The sequence below is a fragment of the Hippopotamus amphibius genome, chromosome X, assembly GCF_030028045.1.
Source record: "Hippopotamus amphibius kiboko isolate mHipAmp2 chromosome X, mHipAmp2.hap2, whole genome shotgun sequence".
NCBI classification, from domain to species: Eukaryota; Metazoa; Chordata; class Mammalia; order Artiodactyla; family Hippopotamidae; genus Hippopotamus; species Hippopotamus amphibius.
Genome location: NC_080203.1, coordinates 35114605 through 35134248, shown reverse-complemented (window position 1 = coordinate 35134248; position 19644 = coordinate 35114605). Strand labels below are relative to the sequence as shown.

General features: G+C 36.5%; 1 protein-coding gene across 2 annotated transcripts in view; it reads left to right on the top strand.

Annotated features, from left to right (window-relative positions):
- PLS3 (plastin 3) overlaps positions 1 to 19644 on the top strand; it is a 76711-nt gene that overhangs the window by 34580 nt on the left and 22487 nt on the right. Inside the window, exons 2-3 of one of the 2 annotated variants that reach the window (XM_057717765.1) lie at positions 7666 to 7746; positions 17323 to 17486. In XM_057717765.1, coding sequence (XP_057573748.1) covers positions 7674 to 7746; positions 17323 to 17486 — 237 coding nt within the window. In that variant the 5' untranslated portion in view covers positions 7666 to 7673. The remainder of the gene's footprint in view (positions 1 to 7665; positions 7747 to 17322; positions 17487 to 19644) is intronic. The other variant, XM_057717766.1, reaches the window with a different exon arrangement.

The following is a 19644-nucleotide window of genomic DNA, read 5'->3' as shown; positions in this document are numbered from 1 at the left end:
GCTCCAGAATATCATCTTCTCTGTGCCTGGAATGCCTTTACCAGTGATGTCTGTCTGAGGAGCTCCTACTTATGTTTTAAGATAAAGTTCAAAAGTCGCCTTCTCTGGAAAGCTTTTCCTGAAGCCCACCACTGTCACCCCACCACTCAGTGAATAGCATGATGGCAGTAAGGTCTTCAAGAGGAGACCCTGGGTCCGAAATCTCTATATCTGCAGCACCCAACACAGTGCCTGGTGCATACTAGGCCTTCAATTAAGGCTCAAATATAAATGAATAAGTGTGTGGTGTTAAATAGATAGCCAGTGGGAAGTTGTTGTATAACAAAGGGAGTCCAACTCGAGGATGGAAGATGCCTTAGAGGACTGGGATGGGGAGGGCGGGGGGGGCGGGGGGGCGGGGGGACTCGAGGGAGGTTGGGGGGGAGTCAAGGGAGGGAGGGAATACGGGGATATGTGTATAAAAACAGATGATTGAACTTGGTGTACCCCCCAAAAAAATAATAAATAATTTAAAAAAAAGTGGATCACAAAGAAAAATAAATAAAAATAAATGAATAAGTGTGTGAATACAATAGACATTCAAATTGAAATCTTCTCAAGTCATTTGGAAACAGAGCACTAGAGCTTGAGTAATCATAGTGAGAGTGGGTGAGCTTTAGCTCAGAGTGTTGCATGCCCATCTGACCTGGAGTACTGTTGACTTACCGACTAGGGAGGAGGCAGGGTGGCAGTTTCTGTTGGTACAGGGAGGTATGTGAAGTGTGGGTGTTCTAAAGCACTGCCTATTTTGGACAGAGGAAGGTGAGAAACACACAAACACAAATAATGTATTCTTCCATGTTTTGTCCACCCTCTCTTCTTCACGATTAGAGCTTCCCAGCTTAAGTGTGTGTGGCCAAATCTCTGATTTTAAGTCACCAGCCTCGCTTTCCCAGTTCTGTTTATCTGGCATGCTAGTGGCTGGATAATGTCTACGGTGAATATCCCCTGCTTTTATCTTTTAGTTCCTTTCAATTTCAAGAAAAAGATAAAATTTGTAATCAACTCTTGATCATCCATGGTTGAGTTTCCCATTGTGTGTGCCCTGCTTCCTGACCCACGTGGTTCTGAATGACACAGATTAGTAAATAGATTATTTAGTCAGCTGCATTCCTAAAGTGAATTGCCTTAGGAGATGAAAACAAGCGCACCCCACCTCCCCCCCATCTCCATCAAATACCCTTCAGAATTTGAGTAATAGTTTCAGGTAGTTAGCTGTAGGTGCACCTTTCTCAGCAAAGATTTGTGTTCAGGGTTTAAGTATAGTTAAATGAGCCAGTGGAGTGGTTTCATAATTGCCGTATTGTTAGTCAAACTCTGTAATTAGGGATGACTTCATAGGCATAAGATTCCTCTATGGGTGACGCCCTGAATTCAGACCCAGTTGTACACCATATCCTTTTATGACAAAACAAACAAACAAGGTTTTGTTTGCTTTTGTTTTATTCCCTTATTTGAAAATCTGTTTTCCTGTGTCTCAGATGTTTAAGGAGAGAGAAGGTTTGCTTTTTTCCTGCAGCTTTCCCTTTATAGCGAAGGCAGGCATAGGAGCTAGGGAGGAAACAGAATTTGGGACAGATAAAAGTGCTTTGCCGATGAGAGAATTCAGAAAAATGCAGAGACCCTGGAAGCTTTTACTTTTGATTGGTATTTCATTTGGCTAAATTTAAATGGAGGGAAAATATTTTTTTCTTTCTTTTTTTTTTCTTTTAAATATCAGCGCCCGCGCTCTCTCCATGTAAATAAAGTTCATTTTTGTGGGGAGACAGACTGGGGAAAAGGACACATTTCAACATATTTCAAAAGTCAGACTTTCGCTTTGCCTACCAATCACATACTGTGAAATTGAGGTTAAACTTTTATTCAGCAGTAATATTTACTTTTTACCTCTTCACCTTTTATTTTACATTGCTCATGGAAAAAAAATGTGCAAAGTAGGAGGAATGTGACAATATTGACAAGCTGTTAGCTTTTTTTTTTTTAAGTGGTCCTGATATAAAGGAAAAATTGTATTTAAAAACAAAAATTTCCTGGCCGTTCTTCAAGTTGTGTTTAGAAACTAGCCTTCTGCGGGAGCCAAATTGAGTCATTGGTAAAAAGTGGCTGACAGATTTTCGTTAGTCCATCCTTCTTAAATTACTTTGACTTAAAGGCTTATAATTTTTATATATGAAGGAGATCTTTTATACTCTGTAGTCAATAATTATAGGGCAAATGACATAACTTTTAGTATAGCCCATTTAAAAGGTTCTTAGCAGAACTTATGCCTTATATAGCCTCTCACAATTACTTAGGCATTGATTTGTTCCCCATTTTCTTTTATTAAGGATTTGAAGTTGCTGTGTAATACTTTATAGTTTACACTGTGCCTTCACATGCCATCTTTAATCTTCACAAGGACCCTAGGGAAGTAGTTATTATGGCTGTTTTCGAATGAGGAAACCGAGGCTTAGAGAGATTAAGTAAACTCGCTCAAAGACACACTGCTAGGAAGTAGCAGAGCTGGGGCACTAATTGATGTCTTCTGATTCCACATCTCACAGTCTTCCTATCATAACATACTACATCATTGGGTGGGAAACAACAGTTTACCTCAAGTGTTCAGGACTGAATCAAGGGGTCTACAGGGCAGTAATGATTTCAGATCATGTTTTGCTTCCTAAATCCTGGTTTGGGATGTTTTACTTGCTTTGAGAGAAAAAGTACAATGAATGCCCTATGAAGAGGGATAGAGCTTTCAGTAATTTTAATTTGTAAGTTTTCTAAAAATCTGATGTTCCTGGCAGTCTTCCCCAAATTATTTAAATGGTATATTTTCTCCCAAGATAGTACTTAACTGCTTGATTTCCTTAAAGTACCTTTTAGTAGTCTTAAGGACATTTTTTATTCATGGGGGAGAAAAAAAGTCTGCATTAAGTAGCTAATTTAAATACTGTGGTTTTTGTCAACTGAAGTGTGTATTGTAAGCCTTTTAAACTTTACGTTGGATGTCTTAGTTTTAGCTCAGGTGCTTCAGGGTAGCATTTATTTATTTACTTTCAAATAATTATATACAAATAAAATTGAATTTGTTTCAGTGAGAGACTCCTAAATTAAACTATTTTGTTATCCTGGATCAAACAAATGTTGTTTTGGGAATATATGTGTGTTGCAGTTCGTTTTATTCTTATTTAGCTGTGCCTCTTCACGTCCCCTGTAGATGAAAAATCTGAGTTATAGGTGTAAAAGGGATCGCTTTAGGCTTTCGTTATGATAATTAGACAGGAATAAGAAATCAGAAAACTTTGAAAGTTTATTTTGGGTTTTTAAAATGCTGCGTTGTATTAATATTTTTTTGAGTAAACAAATGCCTTAAAAATCTTCTCTATGAGATCTAGGTATTTCCTAATTTTGCAGGAAGGACAAAAGTACTACTTTCCTGGTCTGCCTGAGATGGAATTAGTAATCCTTAAAGTCTCCAGAGTCTTTCTCCTCTACCTTTTATTATAGCCACCAATTCACTTTGTGTCAAATTATAATTTTTATACATTTTTATCTTCCCCAGATTGTAAATTCCTTGTGGGCAGGAGCTAGGCATATAACAGATGCCTGGCTAAAATTGTGTAAGGGTAGAGGTGTATGTGCATTGGGGGAGGGGTATAAAGAAGAGAGAAGAGGTTTCTACCCTGTACAGCCCCGCTGCCTGCAAATGGGAGAAGTAGGAGGGAAGGATTGAGTCAGAACCCACTGGTCAGCAGGGATGAAGGGTGCGGCGTGGCAGGGGGTATGTCCAGAGCCATCTTTGTCTAATTTTCTCTTTTATAGAAGTGATATAGTAGTATGAGAATAAAATCATCTTAAAAAAAAAAACTCATATACTTTAGATTATTATTGACTCACAAATTGCCCAAACTAGAAAGGACCTTTAGAAATAAAGGAGAGGCCACACATTTTGGATTTTCTGAGACAGTCTCACTTTCAAACGTTCTGTGCCATTGTTCTACATGATATTATTACTGGAGATGGTCAGTAATTTCGCATCGAAAACATGATTACTTAAAATATCCATAAAGAAAATTGGAGTAAATCCTATCTAGTATTTTTGTAATGAGAAGTATTGAACATCATATTAGTAAAATATAGAATTTGGGGGGGGGGCACGCTGCAGGGCACGTGGGATCTTAGTTCCCGATGCCCCTGCAGTGGAAGCAGAGTCTTAACCACTGGACCACCAGGGAAGTCCCTAGAATACTTTTTAAAAGTACTATCGTCATGTTGCAGCTTAACTTATGCAAAATCACTTTTTACTCTTATTCTTTAAAATGTCTTTCTTCGTATCCAACTGAAGGTCTTTATTTTATAAATCCTGAGACTGCTCTGAGAGGTGTTTTTACCTAGCTTAGCTACTGAGAAGTTGTCTATCTTTAGTGATGTTTTAACATCATAGGTAAGAAAAGTTTATGAACAGACAGGTTCTGTTTTATGTTTTTTAAAAGTCTGTTTTTATTTAATTTTTTAAAAATATGAGTCATTATAAATGTGTTGCATTATGTTAGAAACTTAGCTAATAGTATCATATAGTCATTTTAAAACTTCCTAGTGATTTGAGAAAGCTAAGTTTGAATTCCAGGTCCGTGGTCTCTCTGAGGATAGGTTATCTAATAAGAAAAAAGGGAGTAAGAATATTTACCTCAAAAAGCTGTTATGAGGGTTCAGAGAATTGTAGGAATATGAATTTATCTAATGTAGGGCTTGGCACGTAGTTGTTGAATGCATGAATTTATGAAAGTACTATTTTATTGAGTGCCTTACTACATGCCTGGGACTGTGATAAGTTTTAGAAGTGACAACTATGGGTGTGCAAAGGACAGATGTGGCCCAGCTCTCTCTTGAGCGTCTCTGTACTAAGTATTAGGCATCATGGCAAAAAGATGAGTTGGCGAGTAATTTTCTAACTTTTAATAAAAATGTTTAAAAGGGGGAATTCCCTGATGGTCCAGTGGTTAAGACTCCATGCTTCCACTGTAGGGGGCACGGGTTCAGGTTCGATTCCTGGTCTGGGAACTAAGATCCCGCAGCCATAAAATAACTAAGTACATAAATAAATAAATCCCACAAATACATATGAAAGGCTATTCAAAAATTATTTTTAAAATGTCTGAAAGGGTTTGTAAATATAAGATCTCAAATTTGCGTTTTATATAGTTTGTGAAATTTAATGCATAGAATACTTTTTTGAAAATGCAGTACAGTGCCTGTTAGTGCCTAGCAGTGAAGCTATACTGTATGATACTATAATGGTGTCAAAATGCATAGTATTAATTACAATGCCAAGAGTGAGTCTAATGTAAACTATGGACTTTAGGTGACAATGATGTGTCAGAGAAGGTTCCAAAGGTACCACTCTGATGGGGGATGTTCGTAATGAGGGAGGCTGTGGGAGTGTGAAGGCAGGGGGTATGTGGGAACCGAATTCTCTGTGCTTTTTGCTCAATTTTGCTGTGAACTGTTGTAAAAAGTAAAATTCTTTTAAAAGATTAAAAAGACAGAGAAAAAAAGCCCCCCCCCAAAAGGCAACACATAATCATTTTCATTTCCTTCTGTCTAAAAATTGTTAATAGGTTTGTATGTGGGAATTTTCCACTGTGGTGGAGATGTCCTTTCTCTATTGCAGGGCTCAGTCAAGTTTTCTGTAAAGGTCTACATCATAAATATTGTGGGCCAAGAGGCAAAATAAGAATATTATATTTTTAATATCAAGGGTTTTCATATTCCACAAATTTTTACTGACAAAAGTCAAAATATGATAAATATTTGAATACATGTTTTGGTAATACAACTCTACTGATGAGAAGAATGGAATTCTTTTTTGTTTTCTGGGATAACATTTCACTTAATTGAGGTTCAGACATTTGACAGCAAATGTTTATCTGTAAAAGCCTACTTAGCTTAGGGACCATACAGAAATAAGCAGTGGTCCAGATTTGGCCCACAGGCCATAGTTTGCCAAGGTCTGCCTATTGGTTAAATAGGTAAAATAGGTCCAAATCAGAAAGAGTATAAACTTAAATAATATTAATAAGTTGTATACACAAAGATGTGTTGATTAGCATGCTCTTGTGTGTGTTTCTGTATCAAAGCAAAAAATAATTTGTTTTATTTGACTCCTCCTTTAATTGATTGCTGTTAGTATGCTATTTGAAAATCAGTTTTTTCACAGTGAATGATTTTTAAATGGCTTAATGGAAATGTGAGATGATAGTTGTGTTAACTTTTATTGTGGTAATCATTTCACAATGTATATGTATATCAAATCATTATGCCACACACCTTAAACTTACACATTATTATATTTCACTTATCTCGATAAAGATGGGAAAAATGGAAATCGCTAGTAAGATAGATAGATAAATGCTAAATGAAAAAGTTATTTTTTAAACATTTATTTATTTATTTATTTATGTACTTATTGCCATGCCACAAGGCATGCGGGATCTTAGTTCCCTGACCAGGGATTGAACCTGTGCCCCCTGCAGTGGCAGCGCATGGTTCTAGCCACTGGACCACCAGGGAAGTCCCGAAAAAGTTATATTTTACATGAATCTTTGGTCACGTGATTTTGACTTAGTTTTGGCACATATAACCAAGAATTTCTGTCATTTCGGGGTACCTTGCCCCTTCTTCACATTCTTTGAACATAATGTAAGACTTTGTCCTTGAAAGGAAGATTCAGAAGTATTCTTTCCTGAATAACTTTTCGTAAATAACTTCTCATTTGTTTGTTTCCTTTATTATAGCTGTAGCTAGAAATATGGGAACCTATTCAGATGGTTTTAGTAGTTTGCATGTCTAGAAATTTTAATTATCTCTAAAATGAGAGTTTGCAGGAGTGCCTATAATATATTCATCACAAATTTTTTTAAGTCAAAACTTTTTTTCTTCCAGTTTTATTGAGATATAATTGACATACAGCACTGTCTAAGTTTAAGGTGCAGAGCATAATGGTTTGACTTACCTCATGAAATGATTATCACAGTAAGTTTAGTGAACATCCATCACTTCATATAGATACAAAATTAAAAACAAAAAAATTTTTTTCCTTGTGAGAACTCAGGATTTACTCTCTTAACTTTCATATATAACAGACAGCAGTGTTAATTATCTTTATCATGTTGTACATGGAGTACATTACATCTCTAGTACTTGTTTATCTTCTAACTGGGCAGTTGTACCTTTTGACTGCCTTCGTCCAATTCCCCCTCCCCCTACCCCCTGCCTCTGGTAGCCACACATCTGATCTCTTTCTGTGGGTTTGTTTTTGAAGTATAATTGGCCCACAACGCTGTTAGTTCCTCTTACTCAACATAGTGATTCGATATTTCTGTACATTTCAAACTGATCACCATAAGTCTAGTTGTGTCACCACACAAAGATATTACATAGTTATTGACTATATTCCCCACACTGTACATTTCATACCCGTGACATTTATTTTCCAGTTTATAATTGGAAGTTTGTGCCTTTTAAGCTCCCTCACTTACTTCTTTTCTCCCCCTACCCGCTTCCCTCTGGCAACTACCCGTTTGTTCTCTGTATCTGTGACTTTGTTTCTGTTTAAAGCCTTAAAGCCTTTTGGTTTCTCTTTAGATCTTTAAATGAATGAGATGGCTACCACTCAGATTTCCAAAGATGAGCTTGATGAACTCAAAGAGGCCTTTGCAAAAGTTGGTAAGTTTTTTTTTTGTAGAGTAACTAGAGTAAAGCAATCTTTATTTGGCACTAATCAAAGTTATTTCTCTGAAAAATTATGTGAATGCTTAATCATGAAACAGGGCAAGATAGTTAAAATCAATGGAATAAAGTTTTGGAAGCTACACTTTAAACCGTGTTATTGCTAATTATATCTAGTATCTAATATGGTCAAAGGTTTTTAGTCCAGGGTGCCAGTCTTTAACTGAGGGCTGCTGTGACTCCTGAAAGTTTTAGACAAATTTTGTGGTGTTATCGTATTTTGTGTATCATATTTTTCTGAGGAGAGGATTTGGAGCTTTCACCATATTCTCAAAGGGCCAAGTGACCCCTGAAAATGTTAAGAACCATTAGATAACGTTTTACCTTTCCCTAATTAGCATGGCTTTACTGCCTTTTTCGTCGATCTTTTGTGCCTTTGGGTAAGGCACATTGTTGGACCTTATTAAATTGAATTAGCGTCAGTATAAGATGGGAAGGATTAGCATGCCATTTGGTTTATCCTTTAACATCACATAACATGTCTTCGAATCTGGCAGCTATGGAAGCAATTTATAGTATTTACATTCCAAATTTCAGTGCTCAGTTCAAGTCAGTGAAGGTAATGAGAAAACAGGGTAAAACCTGATTATTGATGTGTGTACTCACACAAGTCAACATGTGCTTTGATAGAGAGACTATTACTATTTGATATCTCCTTGATTAAAGGGTATAAAGTTAAATCATAATGATTTATTTAAATCAGAATCTACTCCTTGACCTGTGTTAGAAACCCCGTTAGTGAAAAGTGAGGAAATATACATTTTTATTCCCATACATTTATGAGCAATATTTTCTATGAAGGCATGTAGTAATTTTAGTAATAACAACGTGCCTTGGGAAAAACAATGACTCCCAACCCCCCCCCCCCCCAGCCAGAGTGACTTTTCATAATCCCATCAGAATTCTAACTAGGAAAAAATAGTCCTGAATCTAATACGATTGTGTGTGTGTACAAAAAAAAAAGGCAGCCAGTTAGTTTGCCATAGATACCATTTACTGGAAGAAGCGTACTATTCGTTTAATATTAGATTGATTGTGAAAAAACAGCAGGTGAATTCTTGGCTGCAAGATTTTTTAAATCACATTATTCTGTAGAAATTGTTCTTATAATTGTTTCCTTCAAACCTTCTGTTTTATTTATATTCATCTTTCAGTGTTTGGGACAGCCTCATTTGTTTTCTTTTTTTGTAATGAATAGAATTTTGAGGTGGGGACCTTATTATTGCTATTGCTTAATCTTCAAGGTCTCACCTCCTCAAATCAATGTTTATTGTTGAATACAAGCCTTGTTCTTATGTGCAGCATCTTGGAAATATTTGTGTGCAGTATTTTTTAAAAATTAAAGTTAATTCAAATGTTGTTTATCTGATGGCACTGGAATACTTTTATCAGTAAAAGAGGTTAATTGCTCCTTTAAAGCTTAATGCTATAAAGAGGGTTGACCAGTTATCTCTAAGGAGGAAACAGGGCTAAATTGGACCAAGTGAGGGATTGATTAGAGCTTGGACACCAAGAAAGAGTCATTGTGTAACTACTGTCTTACTTTAAATCATACACCTTGAAGGGTTTAGAGTAGGCAAACACCTTCCCAAAGGCAGGAGATTGGACCATGTGTCTTACTGAAGCCCTACCAGGCATATATTCCTATGATATGTAGACTCTTATTACTCTATATGCTGTAATAGGAATTCTGGAATCCAAAATTTCTGCCTGTTCCACATATTATTCTTTTGTATTCCCCCTCAGTATCTAGCTCACTGTTGCACACATGTTAGATTTTCAATACATAAATAATTGATTGAATTCCAAGGAATTATATGTAGTCTTTTCATGTACTGGGACTTTGTCATAATCACCAAGGTTCTTTGTTATGAAGATTTTCATCATGGTGGAATTTATTGCTTAAGGCTTTGGCCGTTACAATATAACACATAAAATTTATATTTTTCAGCGTATTAAAAGCTTGTGTATAGTCTGTCTTTTAGAAAAGTGTTTAAAGACCCAGCTGAATCTTTTGATTTTCCTTTAAAATCTTTGTAGTTTTTAGTTATTCTTATTTACAGAGCCCTTAGGCAACTGTCAAAGGTGTTATGGAAATTTTTTTTTTTTCATTCAGGGAAACTTGATTTTAAAAACAAGCTCTATAACTTATTTTCCTGACAAGGACAATTCTTTCTTATGAGGAGGGGAGGAGAGGGAGGACTACTTTGTCTCAGTTCAATTGTGACAAAATATGGAAATCATTATATGATTTTCCCCATCTATTAACAATAATAGCCTTGATTATCTCTTTAGAAATTCAGCAAAATCATAGTGTGTGGAGAAAATCTCTGTAATTACCACTAATCATGGGTTTTGTTCAATCAATTAATAGTGCTTTGAAATTCTCTTTACTAGCAATAAAAATCGAGTATTAAGATTTAAAGTTCTCCTTTCACTCACTTTCTGCACCTGCTTAGTGTTAAGTTCCAAACAGTATATTTTCATTTAATTATTTTCATTTTCTCAACATTTGTTTCCAGTATTTCCCACTGGGATAGCAGACTGGGCTCTCATTTTTTCCTACTTCATAATGTTTCTGTTTTAATTTAAATGCTGCAATGCTGCATAAGTTCGTTTTAAGAAGAATAAATAAAACTTTTCAGAACACTTAGGAAGTAAAGAGTTTACCAAGTAGAGACTTTAATCTTGTTATGGAAGCTACAGGTCATTTGAATGATTACTTGTCATAAAGATAAATTCATGTAATGTAGATCTTCTCAGATTGGCTTTAGTCCTGCAAACACTTAACATCTGACTTTTTTCTCTTTTAAGCAATAGCCACTCAGCTTTTAAAAAAAAAAACAGGAATTCAACACTTTTGAAATAAAATAATGGGGTTTCATAAATGACTAGGAATAGTGTGGGTATATTTCTTTGAGGCTGCCCACAAAACTAAGCCAAAAATTTTTGGTTATGGTGATTGTAGCTGTATCAGATTTTCTCATCTCAGGAAGTTGAGTTATTTCAAATTACTTGATATTCTCTACGATATGAAAACCACATCAGGATGATGCCGGAGAAAGCACGGTGCTTTCATTTAATTTACTTTTAGTATTCAATAAAATGACACCAGTGCATATTTGTTTAATTATGGGTTAAAAGATTAAAACTACAGCCCAACCAAAAAAAATGAATAAACAAACCAATGCTGTTTCACTGTGCCATCTGGTTAATTATTGATGGAATATTAGAAATGAAGGTCTCAGGGTAGTCTGAAAACCATGTTTTGACTGTGTGGAAGATAGGAGTACAGATTGTGGGTGTGTGGGGTAAGAGCAAGAGCATACACGTGTGTGAGAATGTGCTCGTGTGGGTGTGTGTATTTTTTAAGTGGGGAAGTGGCAGCAGGTGGAAAATGATGGCCAAACTGCTGGAAATTTTGAGTTGGAAAACAGTTGATAGACAACATTTTTGAATGCCCGGTCTCAGCCCTCTAACCTTGTCCAGCCTTCAGCTGTAATTGACCTCCACTTTTGGGGATCCACTATTCGGATGAACTCTTTGGTAGCAACCTCTATTCTACCCTTAGCTGGGACTCATTAAACTGCCTCATATGTATTTGCTGAAATGAGCTACCTCAAAAGGTATAAACTGTGAAAGGCAAAACCTGTGTTTAGCTAAGCATCTGGAGCTGTTTAGCAGCTGCCTTTTCTAAAGTTTTAATGCCTAATGAAAGCTCGACTTTATTGCTTAGATCTGAGGATGGAATATAATCTAAATTCTTCTGCACAAGTCTTTTGACTGAGTTTTTTAAATTAATATTTTGTGTGCTTTCATAGGCAATCAGGATCGTGTGTGCATGTGTGTAAATATTAGATATATATATATGTTAGATATATAGATTCCTTTTGTCATTTTTTTTAGTGCAAAGAATTTATGGAATATATTGGTTAAACTAAATGGAACTTTTAAACACAGCTCTTCTGAAAGGATGTGCATCTGCACTTGATTGGTTTTCTTCTTTTAGTCCTAATGAGCACTGTCCGTAGTGGGTTAGTAAAGAGGTTGCATATGTATTGCAGATGAGGACACACATATGTGACCTGTTTATAAAGAAAGACACTAGATTTAGAGAGATTCAAGGATGGATAAAGCAACACACACACACACAACCTAGGGGTCAAGGGGAGTCCCGGTCTTTCTCACTGTCAGATTTATAAGACAAAGTAGCACCCCAAAAGATGCATTTGAAGTGATAGATTGCACCACATACCACCTGGACATGGGCAGTGTAAAACAGCAGCTAAAATCAAAACCACTTGAATTCTGGCTCAGCTTTCTCCAGACAAGTACTTAAAATAGCTTAAATAACAGGATGCAAGGGGAGGGAAAACATTTCCTTTTAAGGATATGCATTCTTGGTGTGATTCAAACTTCGGCAGGAACATGGCTGTATAATAAGTTTATTTACTTTAAGGTTACTTGGGGGGAGGGTTTTGGGAGAGTTAACTGGCATCTAAAATAATACTTGGTAAGAGAGCATAATGAGGTTTCTTTTAAAACAATGCAGATGTGAACCTACACGTGTCATCAGAGAGACAGACAGACAGACAGAGAGGATGTGTTGTTAAAAACATTTGGTTCCTTTCTGATGAATCCAGCAGCCAGTTTGAAAGACGTAGACCTCTCTGGTACAGCATTGGGAGCGTCTTAGTGAATTTTTTTTCAAGGATAGCGATTTTTCTTTAAAAATAGAACACGATCCATTTCTTGAAATTTAGCTCTGGACTCTGCGGGAACTTTGTTCAGCGGGTAGGTGGAGGTTCTTCTTTTTCCCTGCAGCCCATCAGTGTCTACCCACACTGACAATATTTTCTGAACCAAAGAAGTTGAGACCTATGCTTGCAGAAACATTGCGAATGCTCTAGATAATATAGGCTGTATGATAATATCTACTTTATCGGGTGGTCGAAAATATGATGCTGAAACAGAAGAGTCTTCGAAATGCAGATCCTGTCCCACCCCATGCCAAAGTGTAGTTAATGAAGAAGGGGCAAATGAGCCAGAAAGGGCCTCCAGAATATTGGCAGCTTTAGTGAGAAAATAAAGGACTGCCATCATGCCAGGAGGCTGTGATTTCTAGTTGTTAAAACTGCTTTCAATCTAGGTCTGTGTTTTGGGGGGTCCATTTGTTATTAAATTCTCATGTTTATGTCAAAACTGAGAATAGGAAAAGTTCACCATCAAACATACTCTTGAGCTCCTGGTTAATAACATCACCGATGAGAGGGAAGCTCTCTAAAATGCCTTTGTGCTATCACATATTCTGGCCTTTGAAAGCGCAGCACATTTGATCGCTGATATTGTTTAAGGCTGTGTGTGTGTGTGTGTGTGTGTGTGTGTGTGTGTGTGTGTGTGTTGGCTGGGGATTGGAAATAAAATTAGCATAAAACTCTTTTAAAATAATTGCGCCCTATTTTGTCTTTCAAGTACTTTAGCAGCTGGGAGATTTTCTAAAATTAATTGCAAGCTGCCTTTTTAGGCTCCCTCTGCCTTCTTATTGAAATTAAAATTGTTTTCTTCAAAATGTATGATTTAGGGACTCTAAGAAAGCCTTGCAGTAATTTACTAGTACTAACACTAAAATGCCTTTGATCTTAGGAGGTAGTACAAGCCAGATCTGCTGTTAAAATATGGAGAAACAGAGTAGGTAAAACTTTACAAATATGTAAAAGTAGATGACACATGGTCAGTGATTCTTTTCCCATATCAGGAAAGATACAGGAGAGAGATTCAAAGTGACTCCAAATTTTTATAAAGATTTTGAAGCCACAGTTTCAACCAAGAGCCACAGATTCTGTCTGATTAATTCTGTATCTTTGGTGTCTACTGCTGTACCTGCCACAGAGTAGGTACTCAGTTTGCTCTGGAGGTTGAGTCATGCTATACAAAGGCACAGGTATTTCTTAATAAAGTCAAAGCAGGTTTCTACATTTAGAATAAGAGAGGTCCTGACCTGGCAGCCATCACTGGTAGTCTACTCGGATACTCCTTGGTGGGTGTGTTCACTTAGAAAACCAAATTACAGATCTGAAGGCTGCTGGGTGGGGACAGAATTAGAACAAAGGGAATGAGATTGAATGTTATTTAAGGGATATTTCTGTCCTCAGGGTTTCCTGATGAATTGCCATTCAGTCTTTCAGTGCTATTTCTGCATTTTTTGGTCATTGTTGTTTGCTTAGTTCTGTCTTTAAAATGCTTATTAGATTAGAGCATTATTTTCCTGGTTTAATACTTGAAGATCCTAATAAGAACCTAGTGTATAGCACAGGGAAACTCTACTCAATACTCTGTAATGACCTATATGGGAACAGAATCTAAAAAAGAGTATATATATATATATATATATATATATATATATATATATATATAAAACTGATTCACTTTGCTGTACAGAAGCTAACACAACATTGTAAATCAGCTACACGCCAATAAAAATTAATTTAAAAATACTTGAGGATCAATGATTCTTCAAAAATTCTTTTTCCGTTTGCTTATTCTATGCAAGGTACTGTGCTACGTTATTGGGGTGGGAGATAAAAAGATTTAGAAGAATCTTCATCAAGAGGTTTACAATCTCATAGGATTGTCAGGTAATGGCAAATTCTTATTTCTCCAACCCCCCCCCCCTTTAAAACGTTCCTGTCCGTTACTAAAAGCATCTGTTATTACTGCTCTTACTTCAAAATGGTATTTCCACATGTGGTTATTTTATGTTAGTTATATTTTAGGGTGGCTACTTCCTGGCATCTCTTAATCACATCAGTGAGCTTCTAATTAATGCTCAAGAGAGGTTATTTCAGAGGGTGCGCATAGGTGGTAGTTCCCCCATTGCCTGCACCTCTCTTCTACCTAAAGTGAAGAAACTGCCAGATAGACGAGACCCTCAGGGCCTTTGTCAGTTTCGTGTAGCTTTGGATTCATTATAGTTCTCCAATTTTTATTTTTAAACACCTCTACCTTCCACTTATATCACTGAGAATACAAAAAGAACAACACGCTAAGTCTAAATTGGAGTAAATAACACGATTAAATTATGTTCAGATATGTCATTTCAGAAGTCAGAGCAAAGTAGAATACATTTTAAAATATCTTTCTATCAGAAATTGCTGGCGTGGACAGAGTTTTGATAGTTGCAAGGAATAAGCTATCTCTAAAGATATAAAATGAAGGAATATAGTATTTAGTATAGTAGTGATCAGAATGTTATTACTCTATATTTGTTTTTCATGTGTATGATGGTTTTTATCTCCAGTTTTTAGAGCTAAAAAGGGGACTTAGAGATCATTTGATCTAAAGCCTTCCTTTTACAGATGAGAAAACTAAGATCTAGAGAGATGACTTGGGCAAATTAGTAGCCAAGATGAAATTAGATCCGGTGTCACATTACTCCCTCTTGTTGTGTCCCTTCATCTATGCTGTGTATCTTTCACTTTGTCACACTTCCTCCCTAGAACTGAGCTCTCTTTTAACTTTTTAAAGAAAATGGGAGAAATAGATTGGTATATGCATGGGAGAAGGTGTATTTAAATCCAAGAATTTCATTCATGAAAAATTGCTAAAATTCTGCCACAGTACCACATGGATTACTTTGTTCTTTTTAACAACTGCAGATGTTGTTGCTGGGTTGATTTCTGCATATAAACACTTTACTAATAAAGTGTTTGATGTATGGCCTTCTATAAGTTCAAAGCAAAAAAGAGTAAAGATGTGCCCTAGGGGAATCAAGTGTTTTATCTCAAAGGAAATATTAGTGGTTTTCAGAAGTGTTGGGTAGTTTGGTGATGATGCTTTAAAGGCATAGATATTTTAATTGCTAGATTAAAAATATGGTAATATGTGTTTAAGAATATTTGACTGTAAAATCACATACTTCATTAAAACTAAACATAACAGTATCATCAGCTTTCAATGTATTGGGGAAATGGTTTCATACAGGGGATTCAATATTTTAATAAGAGCTTTTATGATCAGTTCCCTGACATCATCTCTCATTTTCTCCTTTGCTCACTCTGCCCAAGTCATACTGGATCTTTGCTGTCCCCAAAACACACCAGACACCCTTCCACATCAGAGACTTTGCATTTGCTCTTTCTTCTACCTAATATCTTTTCCCCCCGATATCCATATGATTTGCTTTCTTCCCTCACATAAGTCTTCATTCAGATATAACCAACAGCATAACACAGGGAGATCAACTCCATGATTGGTGATGACCTAGAGGGGTGGGATAGGGAGGATGGGAGGGAGGCTCAAGAAGGAGGGGATGTGGGGATGTATGTATAAATACAGCTGGTTCGCTTTGTTGTACAGCGGAAACTGGAACAATGGTGTAAAGCTATTATACTCCAATAAAGATCGAAAGAAAAAAAAAAACCAAATATAAACTCATCAAAGTGGCCGTCCTTGACCATTCTATCTAAATAGCAACCCCACCATCACCCACATCCCTGCCTGTCACTATAACCCAGAGTTCCTCAACTTCAGCATTGACATATTGAGCCGCACAGTTCTGTGTTGCGGTATGGGGGTGGGAGGGGGGTCGTATGCATTGTAAGATGTTTAGCAGCATCCCTGGCCTCTATGCACTGGATGCGAGGAGCATCTTCCCCACCCCCAGCTGTGTGTGGTAATCAAAAATTTCTCCAGACATTTCTGAATGTTCCCTGGGGGGCAAAATAGCCCCAGTCTAACCCCTTACCCCTGTTTATTTTCCTTCATAGCACTTACGCTATATTACATTGTTTTGTAATCATACCTTATGTTATATGTTATTTGCTTATTAGTTGTCATTAGAATGTGAGCTTTTGTACAGCAAGACTTTCTTTCATTGGTTGTAGTATCCCTAATCCCAGGAACAGTATCTGGTATAGTTTTTTTTGCTTTGTTTTGTTTAATTTTATTTATTTATTTATTTATTGGCTGCCTTGGGTCTTCATTGCTATGCGTGGGCTTTCTCTAGTTGTGGGGAGTGGGAGCTACTCTTCGTTGCAGTGCGCGGGCTTCTCATTGCTGTGGCTTCTCTTGTTGTGGAGCACAGGCTCTAGGCCCGCGGGCTTCAGCAGTTGTGGCTCAAGGACTCTAGAGCAAACAGTAGTTGTGGCGCATGGGCTTAGTTGCTCCACGGCACGTGGGATCTTCGGGGACCAGGGATCCAACCTGTGCCCCCTGCATTGGCAGGCGGATTCTTAACCACTGCACCACCAGGGAAGCCCACTATATTTTCTTAATGTTAGGAATGCTATTTTTAAATAAAGCTACTTATACAGTGTTTAAAATATAAGGAATATGATGTAAACCCTGCCCTTTCAGCTAACATTTGCATTTCCCTTTCAAACATCCTTAGGTACCAAACAGTAAGAAAGGACAACATTGTATTTAGGTGAGCTTATAAACTGAGCCTAAAATGAAGAAAAACACTCTAATAGGTTAATTTGTTTCCTTTTTTGCTTGCTCTCCCTTTTTACAAAGATCTCAACAGCAATGGATTCATCTGTGACTATGAACTTCATGAGCTTTTCAAGGAAGCTAATATGCCATTACCAGGATATAAAGTGAGAGAAATTATTCAAAAACTCATGCTGGATGGTGACAGGAATAAAGATGGGAAGATAAGTTTTGATGAATTTGTTTATGTAAGTATGTGAAAACCTACCATTATTAGAAGTGATGATTACTCCTTTGTCTTGTGGGGTCTTTTAGTAGTTGTCCTAAGTTCCTAAATTATATCATAGTAGTACTGTTATAACTAATAGAATTTCTCTCATCCCACCCATTACATTTAGTTCATTCTTTTAGCCATTAGAATATCTTAACAAAAGAATTGAGAAAAGAATACTAACAGAATCAAAGATATAATGCTCTGCTCATTGTGTAAGGTAAACAGCCTCCTTTGGGGACATCATTAAAGGGCATTTTTCAAGGTGTGAAATGACATCCTCGAAGTGCCCTTTCTATCAGGAACAGTGTGCTCCCAAATTTTAATGATACGCCCTGACTCACAGTCTTGGAAGCTTCCCGAGTTCAACTTTCTGGTTTAAAAGATGTTTGCTACTCTTGTGGTGGTAGTATTTAACTGTACCTTTTTTTCCTAGGATGATGATTTTGATAATTAAAAGTTAGAAGCATATCTTTTCAGTCCATTGGAAGAGGCACTTAAAATTCTTTTCTTCTCTAGTATCATCAAATACTCTTCAAGGTTAGGGGCTGATTTCTTAATTATTCTACCCTGAAGCAGCTAGTGTTCCATACTCAGTGCTTAGAGAGTGTATGTGTGGTACTCACTATTGAAGCCTAATGCTTTTAGCTGCTAGCTAGCAGGGTCAAGAGCTTTCTAGACATGTGACATTTCCATCCATATTCATTGACAAAGTATTTGATATATATATTAAAGAATAGCTGTTGCCTCTCCCTTCAATTAAGAACACTCAACATTTTGTTTTTATTTATTATTCATTTAAGGCTGCTTGACAAGATCTAATTTGGCATTCCTTACATATATTGCAGATAGGTAATTAGTGCCTAATACTTATCACAAACTTCCTAGCACTCCTATCCTTTTCCACGGTTTGTTTTTGACCCAAGACACCTGAAATGATAACATATACTCCCCATCAGTAACCACAGCTCAGTATAGGGAGTGAAATTCTGATATGTTTTCTCCAATTAGAATTAACCCTTCTAGAATACCTTGAGAGTTCCAGAAGCAAATTAACTAAGTAGTGATGTCTCCTCAATTTATAGCATTTGCCTGGGGGTGGAGCGGGAAGGAGGGGAGTATTACTGTTTTAAAAATGCAGACATGATTCATAATTATAATGCTATAATTCTTGCCATCTTCTTTTGAAATACTAATTTCCTCCCCACCACTTTCTGTCTCCAGTTATTGCCAAAGCCTTTCGTTTTGAATCCTATGTTCAATAGTAAGTTGCAATTGATTTGCGATATGAGGGCTTGCATGTCCTCCGATACATAACTTGCCTCCCTTGTAACTGCATGTTTAATTGTGAATTTAAAGCAGCTTGGAGCAGTAGTTAACTATGATCACTTATTTTTGATATAATTTTCTGCTCAGAATTTTTTAATCTACTAGAAAACAGGCTTAAATAATCAAGATTTGCAGTGTGCCAGTATATTTAAGGACAGTTATGAAATTGTCTTTGAGAAAAATCATCTTAAGGAAATATTTAATTTTGTACATTTTGAAATGTTGCTGATTCTACACAGCTGTTTGTGGCTTTTAAGTGAAGGCTGTGATTACCCTAGTATTTTCTTAAAAAATGAATAACAGGCATAATAATTTTGTCATCACCAGAGATTTCTTTGAAAAAATAAAATACTAATGAGGACCTTGTTAACATGTATATTTTAGAACTGGAAGAAATCAATATGTTTAGAATCCTTCATTTTTCAAATTAAAAAAGAAAAAGCCTGGGTTCCTAAAAAAGGAAATGACTTGCCCAACATTATACATGTGACTAGTGGCTTTTTCTGGTTACCTCCCTTCTATTCAAGAAATTGAAACATGAAGGACAATAAAATAACCTACCTGAAGTTTCAGAATGATACCACCATGACTGTACTGAAAGAAAGATGGGTGCGTAACCAACCAAAAGTCTGTCCACTCCCACCTGCCTTGTCATCAATGAAACATCTTACAAATTGTCAGACAAAATATGGGTAGATACTAGTTATCTGAGAAAGAGGAAGCACATTAGTCCTGTCAGGGATTAACATAAGGAAATAGAAATAAACATGTTCTTGCATGTTAAATTTTTGGTTTTTATTTAAATT